Genomic DNA, 7,330 nt, shown 5'->3' with positions numbered 1-7,330 from the left:
CATTGCACATTCCTTTGTAATTTGATAGTAATTCTATATATTCAGGTTCAGAGTATGACTAGAATCAATATTACCTCATTATTCCAAACTTGTTTTTGTATAAATGTCAATATATTAAAATATATTAAAAACAATAAGTGACTTCCTGTTTCCTACTTTCAGTACACCAGTAAATACTTCTGGTCTCACCACCAAGATAACAGATAAAATAAGATGAAAGTTTTGGATGAAGCTGCAGAAACAGATCAGATCAGGAGAGATTGTAATCTGTTTACGACGGAAATAAAAGCTACAGTTGTCGTTAACACGGCAGGAAGCTTGATCAGCTGTTTCACAATAAAAGCTTCTCCTCACTCAGTGATGTGGCTTGATTTGACAGACTGACCCTGTTTTAGCTCAGAGATGCTTCACCTGTAATAAAGTCACATGAGTGTACTACTGCAGTACTGTTTCTTTATTGATAACTGAGTACTTTTACGATGTGGTGCTGTTTCTTTTACCGGAGTACTCTTAAGTACCACAGAGTAAAAGTACAAACTTACAGCTGACACTGAGGACACCTACTGGCTGTAGACTCTGTCCTCACCTGCATAAAGATCATGAATACTTCATAAAAAAAACTTCTAAAGAGCTGGCTGAGAGGGGAAAGATTTTTACTACGTAGTACAGAAACTACACTGAAAAATATGTTACAAGTACAAATCCTGCAAATATTAGTGAGGTGTGCAAGTATAGTGAGTAAAATGTACTTGAAGTATTGACAGTAGAAATACTGCAGTGCAGTAAAGTGTCTCCTGTGTCTGTTGTCCTCTTGTCTCTGGTCTCTTTAGATCACTCTGTGTGTGTGTGTGTGTGTGTGTGTGTGTGTGTGTGTGTGTGTGTGTGTGTGTGTGTGTGTGTGTGTTTATTTATTTATTTATTTATTTTTGTTCTTTCTTTTTGTTCTTTTTTCTTTTCTCCTTGTTTGATTGTCAATGTTTATTTACCCTGGCTCTCTGTTCTCTCATGAAATGTATTGTCATTATTTTTTGTGAATTAAAAAAAAGAGAGAGAGCTTGAAGGAGCCGCCTTCAGAACCTCACACCGAACAGCAGGTGGCGCTGTGCAAGCGGTTTGTTGAAATCGCGCAGCATTACCGCTGCGTCACTTCCGTCAGAACCACAGAAGAAGACGGAGGAAAAGAAGCAGGAAGTGTGGAGAGCAGCAGTCAGAAGAGACTAGCCTGATTAGCCTGCAGGCTAACGCTCTGATATGAGGTTTCTAAGCTGAACAGTAAGTAGGATTTGATCTTGTTTCACTCTCTGACGCTACTTGTTGTGTTTGACCGAGCTGAGAACTGAAGCTAGCAGCAGTTAGCATGTAGCTCCGCTGACTTCCTGTCCGGGGGACGCTCTTAGTAGCTGCTCGGACCACATTAACGTGACTTCAGTGAATCAGCAGCAGCTTCTTGCTGTCATACTGTCAACGTGGAGCTTTGGTTTAATGTGCGCACTGACCGCTGAGCAGGGAAGCGTCAGCCCGGCCAGGTGAGCCACGGCTACACCTGTACGTCCCCGAACAGCGTCAGAGAGGCTCATTCATCAACGTAATCAAAGCAGAACCAGCGTGTCTGAAAGAAAGAGACAGGTGATTAGGCTTCACCAACGGAAGTCAGTGAAGTGAAAGTATCTTCAAGTTTGACCAGCTTTTCTCACGTCGACCTGCGTGTAAACACAGTCACGTGACTGACTGACGTCAGCAAGAAAATGACAGAAAGATGAGAATAAAGTCCAGCGACCGATGACTTTCATCCAGCAGGAGCGTCTGAGAGACAGGTGCTCAGGAAACAGGACAAAGCAATGATGGATCAGACGATTGATCGGTCAGCGGGTCAGAGGTCAGTCTGTCCACATCAAACACAAACTCCTCACTGAGTCAATCAGCTGTTCAGATCTGAGTGAGGGGACGTTGAAGACGTGGACGTGTTTGATCAGGAGACGTTTCTTTAGCGTTCCTGAGCTCAGAGGCGGCGGCTGCTCGTCACACCGGAGCCGTTTTCACTTTCTGTGGCAACATGACACAAAGCGTGTTTGTGTGTGTGAGAGAGATTATGTGTGACGAAGGCTGCAGATTAAACACATTTATTCATGAACAGATTTATTCCACAGACTAAACCCTGACCTGATTACCCACAATACCCTGCAGACACGGGGCTCATTTATTGACTGCTGTTTGGCTGAACGATCCCGATCGTGACTGTGTGACAGTATCTGTCATCTGATTGGGTGATGAAGATTTAAACTGTGCTGCTGACTCGTCATCACAGACATCAGGATTCTTCTCGTGTTGTCTTTATGTCCAAAAGTTGACCTCAGCCTGTGTCTGATCCAGGACCTGATGGACGGGAAGACCGAAAAGTCCTGAATGTGATTTTAGTCTTTTCCACTTCTGGAAAATAAGAAATATTCATTTCCAGACGATCCCTCCTTCTCTGATGTCTGAAATATTTCTAAAAATAACAAAATAAAAACACAGTTCTCCCTCTTTTCACTCTCCTAGAGTGACCATGTCCACAAAGGAGACGTGATTAAGGACAGTTTATCGGCTCCAGACAGGAATGAAATGAGGCCCAGACCCTCATTCAGTCTGAACCACCAGATTGAAGGTTCATCCTTCGCAATGATGGGATTCAGTCTGAGTTCAGACGAGTGGCAGGATGAGACGTCTCAGCATTTATTAAACAGAAAACTCAAAGCATATTCTGTTAGTCCACCAGCCATTGTCCCATAGGACATGTCCATCAACACGCTTCCATACAGCAGCACAGACACACAGACAGACGCAGCAGAGGAGGCTTTCCTGTGACCACAGACCAGCTGAGCTCGAGCGGCAGCGTGAAGCCCGGCGCTAACGTTAGCTCAGGCTACGACAGACGACACAAAAAGCTACAAGAAGAGTTTCCACATCGAAGCTGCTGCTGTGGTTCTTTAAACAAGGCAGAACGTCCACAGGTTCTCTGACTGTCCTCACTGTGAAACACTTCACACTGCTCCAGCCTGTGGGCCACAACACATGCTGCTAGCCACGTTAGCCGCAGAACGTGCTAACACCAGATTCAACAGGCTAACCAGCAGAATAAAGGAGAGTGATCGTCAACATGTCAAAGCTAAAGGCTCTAAGTCTGACGTCAGTATCAGTCCATCCTCGAGCTTCAGGCTGAAGTACAATGATTAACAGACACAACGTTTTAACCGTTAGCCTGAGAGTTTTCCCGTCACTGTGGGGACATTTCCATCAAGTCAATCCTCTGGACCTCCTCTTCCTCAGATGGTCAGAGCAGATGAACAGAGAACCTGATGTGCTGCACGTAACATTTCCTCCACAGCTACGTGTTGCTACAGTCGACGTTATAGCGAGGAAAGTAGTAGTGGGTGTAACTCCAGTTCTGTGAGTAAGAGCGTAGTCCCATGCTGTCAGCCACGATAAACTTTATGTTTAATGTACTAAAGCTTTTAGCTTTTAACTTGACCCTCAGTCCAGAAACACAGCCATGTCTCTAAAAGTCCACACCTCCAGTCTGCTGCTGTGTCCACACGACATATTGACCCTTTACACAAATAGAACTCGACTGTTGTGTACTAACAGGAAGCGATGCGACGTGTGATGTCAGCTGTCAATCAACTTCTGCCTTTTAAAGGAAGGACATCAGAACAGTGCAAGACAGGAAGCACTCGAGTTTTTGTTTTCCAGGATGTTTTTGGAGCAGCTCCTTCATTTCCTGTGTGCAGTGCTTTGTGGGAGAATAGTGTCCTTCAGCTCAGTCAAAAATCTTTGTGCTTTGACTCACTTTGTTTCAGCTGAGCTCCGACGGCCGGAGTTTGACATCACACAGATAAGCAGAAACTTGTCAGTGCAGGAAACACCTGATGGCCAAGCGCAGGTGAACAAGGTGGAGTCTGACGTGGTGCATGAGCTGGCTGCAGAGTGACCGGCGGGACACGCTGTCCTCTGTTCTTAGTATCTGTCAGCACCAAGGCACAGAATGTTGAGCGTTAACCGTCAGCGGCTCCGGGCGAACACTAAGCGTTCTCTGGTTGGTCTTTGTGGTCCGGCCCAGAAAGCGCTGATGTAATCATCCTGAATTCACAGTGGATCTGTAAACCGACAACGTGGAGCCGTGGTCGGACTCCTGCTGTGTGTGAAGCACCACAGAGAAGAACTTCTGTCGGTTTCCTGCTTATCTGTGTGATGACCTCACTGTAAACTCACCTCTTTACCTGTAGAACAGGTGCAGAGACCCTTTCAGCCTTCCCCACTTTCAGTTCTAGTGAGTGGTGTCGTTCCAGGTGTTGAGACTAAACCCAGCCTTCTGTGCGCAGGTGTGTGACCTGTGTGTACCTCAGCGGGCGTTGCTGTGGGCGATGGCTCTGATCGAAGGCGTAGGAGACGAGGTGACGCTGCTGTTCGGCTGCCTGCTGCTCCTCCTGGTGCTGCTGCTCGCCTGGATCTCGACCCGCACCTCCGAGCCCCCCGAGCACCTGTTCGTCTCTGCCACAGGTCCCACCCCCTCACTGAGGAGCGTCCCCGCCCACCAGGACACACCTCCCCCCTCTGCCAACACCACCTCTTCGTCATCGTCGTCCTCACCCTCCGACTCTGTGAGCGACAGCTCTCTGACAGAAGCTCCGCCCACCAACACCTCCCCCCAGGAGGACAAAGAGGAAGGGGATGGGGGAGGGAGGGGGGAGGCAGGGGGAGGAGATGGTGTGAGGAGCAGAGGAGGGGGAGGAGGAGGAGGAGGGGAGTCGTCTTCCTCGCAGAGGAACATGGTGGTCAGACTGAAGTTTCTCAATGACACAGAGAGAACAGCTCAGGTGAAACCACAGGACACCATCGGATACATCAAACGGTAATGTTACTGCGCAGTACTACACCTGTACTGCCTCAAACAAAGTACAGGTTCCAGTACTTACTCTTACTGTTTCTCGCTGTCTGTCCATTTATCAAAGACATCAGAGCAGGAAATGAGTCATACTGTGTGAGGCCACAGGTGCGTTCAGGTGCAACAACAGGAAGTTAGGTATCGAGACAAAATGATGTCAGAACACGGTGACATCATTCTGTGTGACGTCACTTCCTGAGGAGATGATCATCATCATGTGATCCAGTGGGGGGGGGTTAGCGGTCCCTGCAGGACAGCTCGTTATCAGTCACTCGTTACAACTCATTTACTCATTTCCTGTTCTGAGGCTCTTGATAATGGACCCTGACGGGCTAGTTTTGACCTCTGACCTCTTCCCTTTCAGGACCTACTTTGCGGGTCAGGAGCAGCAGGTCCGGTTGATCTACCAGGGTCAGCTGCTGCAGGACGACGCTCAGACTCTGGCCTCTCTGAACCTGGTCCATAACTGCGTCCTGCACTGTCACATCTCCCAGCACGCCGGCCGGGGGGCGGCAGGGGGGGCGCGGCCCGCCGACCAGGTGCAGGTGGCTCTGAACGTGGGCAGCCTGATGGTCCCCCTGCTGGTCCTCATGCTGTCGGTGCTGTGGTACTGTCAGATCCAGTACAGGCAGTTCTTCACCGCCCCGGCCACCGCCTCGCTGGTCGGAGTCACCATCTTCCTCAGCCTGGTGGCCTTCGGAGTCTACCGCCGCTAGCTGCTCTCTGATTGGCTGCCGCGTGTGTCTGTGCGGTGATGTCAGCAGTCGGTGAAGCCCTCTCTGTGATCTCTGACCTCCGAACCGGCCGGGACTCAAACCTGCGGGACGAAACCGACGCTGATAGAGTTAATGTTTGTCTTTCTGTTGCCATGGAGACACTGAGTGTTAATGAGGACTTTAATTTTTTTTTTTCTTAGATCACGTTTCTCTGTAGGTTTCTCATCGTGCCTCTTTTACTTTCTGGTTTCTCTGGTTTGCTCTGGTCCTGAAGGGGATTGGTGACAGACCAGCACCAGACTGTAGACCGGACCTGTCCCTCTGTGGACCGGACCTGTCCGTTCCGCTGTAGACTGGACCCGTCCGTCCCTCTGTAGACCGGACCTGTCCCTCTGTAGACCGGACCCGTCCGTCCCTCTGTAGACCGGACCCGTCCGTCCCTCTGTAGACTGGACCTGTCCGTCCCTCTGTAGACCGGACCTGTCCCTCTGTAGACCGGACCCGTCCGTCCCTCTGTAGACCGGACCTGTCCCTCTGTGGACCGGACCCGTCCGTCCCTCTGTAGACCGGACCTGTCCCTCTGTGGACCGGACCTGTCTGTCCGTCTGAACAGCAAAGTGTAAATGAAGCTCCAGCTTTTCAAGAGAAAGAGATTCTATTAAATCATTTATTTATCTTGTTGTGCTTCTTTGTGTCTCTGTAAACAATCAGAGTCCTTTTCTGTCTGTTGACGCCGTGTTCCAGACCCGAGTCATCAAACACAGATCACACCCCGACGCAGAGTCCAGGGACACAGAGTCCAGGCTGCTTTTATGAAGCTTCTTGTCTGAGTGAAATGACCCAGAAGTCTCTGCAGTGTTCAGCGTTATGACCTGGACTTCTGTTTGATCAACACAAAGTGCTTTGAGGGGAAATAGTCTCTGTTGGGTCAAACAGTAGTTCAGAATAAAGAGCAGATGTTGGGGTCGACACTGGTCCAACCTTTCAGTGCAGGTACAGCAGCAGGTCTTCAGAGGTTCAGGTCTCTGCCAGCTTCACAGAGACTCTGCAGTTTAGGTTCAGTCTTCTTCACAGAAGAGTTCAGGCTCAGTCAGACAAGCCGTCCATCGCAGAGGTCACATGACCCTTGTGCAGTTGATCAGAGGTCACGTGACCCTCGGGCAGCCTGTCAGTTTGTAATGTTGCAGCTCAGTGAGGATCCAGACGTCTCACAGAGGAGACGAGCGAAGCCTGATCGTGGATCAGTTAAACAGGCTCCAGTCTGCAGTTCAGACCCTCGCTGCTGAACCAAACAGGTGTCAGACCTGCCAACCTTATCAAAATATTTGGAGTACCACTTGTGTTGTGCGGCTTTTTTTTGCAGACTTTTGCAACTCCATTGCTTTGCATGCAGTAATTTCCCCGTTCACTGGCTGGAAATCAGTTATAAAAAAACAATAAAACCTATATTTTTGATTACAATACCTTTTAATAAAGAAAATATAGACATTTTGCACTCTTTTATTACATTCTGTAACTATTTCTTAACATAAATATCCAAATCCATCAACAGAAAACCAAAAAATGCTGCATCCTTCTCAGCCGTGTATATACTGTATCATGACAGCCTTTCAATGGAACACAGAAACACTTTCAAAACACGGTAACTATATTATTTACATTTCTTTTATTCTGTAGACCTTGACCCTGATGC

At 48.4% G+C, this 7,330-nt stretch overlaps 1 protein-coding gene across 1 annotated transcript; it reads left to right on the top strand.

Annotated features, from left to right (window-relative positions):
* Window positions 1-1,145: 1,145 nt before the first annotated feature.
* tmub1 (transmembrane and ubiquitin-like domain containing 1) lies at window positions 1,146-6,312 on the top strand. Its single transcript, XM_076744106.1, has 3 exons — window positions 1,146-1,272; window positions 4,359-4,888; window positions 5,286-6,312. The coding sequence occupies exons 2-3, from the start codon at window positions 4,401-4,403 to the stop codon at window positions 5,635-5,637; spliced, it is 840 nt and encodes a 279-aa protein (XP_076600221.1). The 5' UTR covers window positions 1,146-1,272; window positions 4,359-4,400; the 3' UTR covers window positions 5,638-6,312.
* The last annotated feature ends 1,018 nt before the right edge of the window (window positions 6,313-7,330 follow it).

The sequence above is a fragment of the Chaetodon auriga genome, chromosome 12, assembly GCF_051107435.1.
Source record: "Chaetodon auriga isolate fChaAug3 chromosome 12, fChaAug3.hap1, whole genome shotgun sequence".
Classification (NCBI taxonomy): Eukaryota; Metazoa; Chordata; class Actinopteri; order Chaetodontiformes; family Chaetodontidae; genus Chaetodon; species Chaetodon auriga.
The sequence above is the reverse complement of the archived record's forward strand: the minus strand, read 5'-3'. Positions and strand labels throughout refer to the sequence as shown.

What these genes read in the sequence shown, in the direction of transcription:
- tmub1 (XM_076744106.1), top strand. Translation starts at nt 4,401, where the DNA reads ATGGCTCTGATCGAAGGCGTAGGAGACGAGGTGACGCTGCTGTTCGGC. An exon ending in ACCATCGGATACATCAAACG is followed by an intron (nt 4,889 to 5,285) that starts GTAATGTTACTG and finishes CTTCCCTTTCAG; the next exon opens with GACCTACTTTGCGGGTCAGG.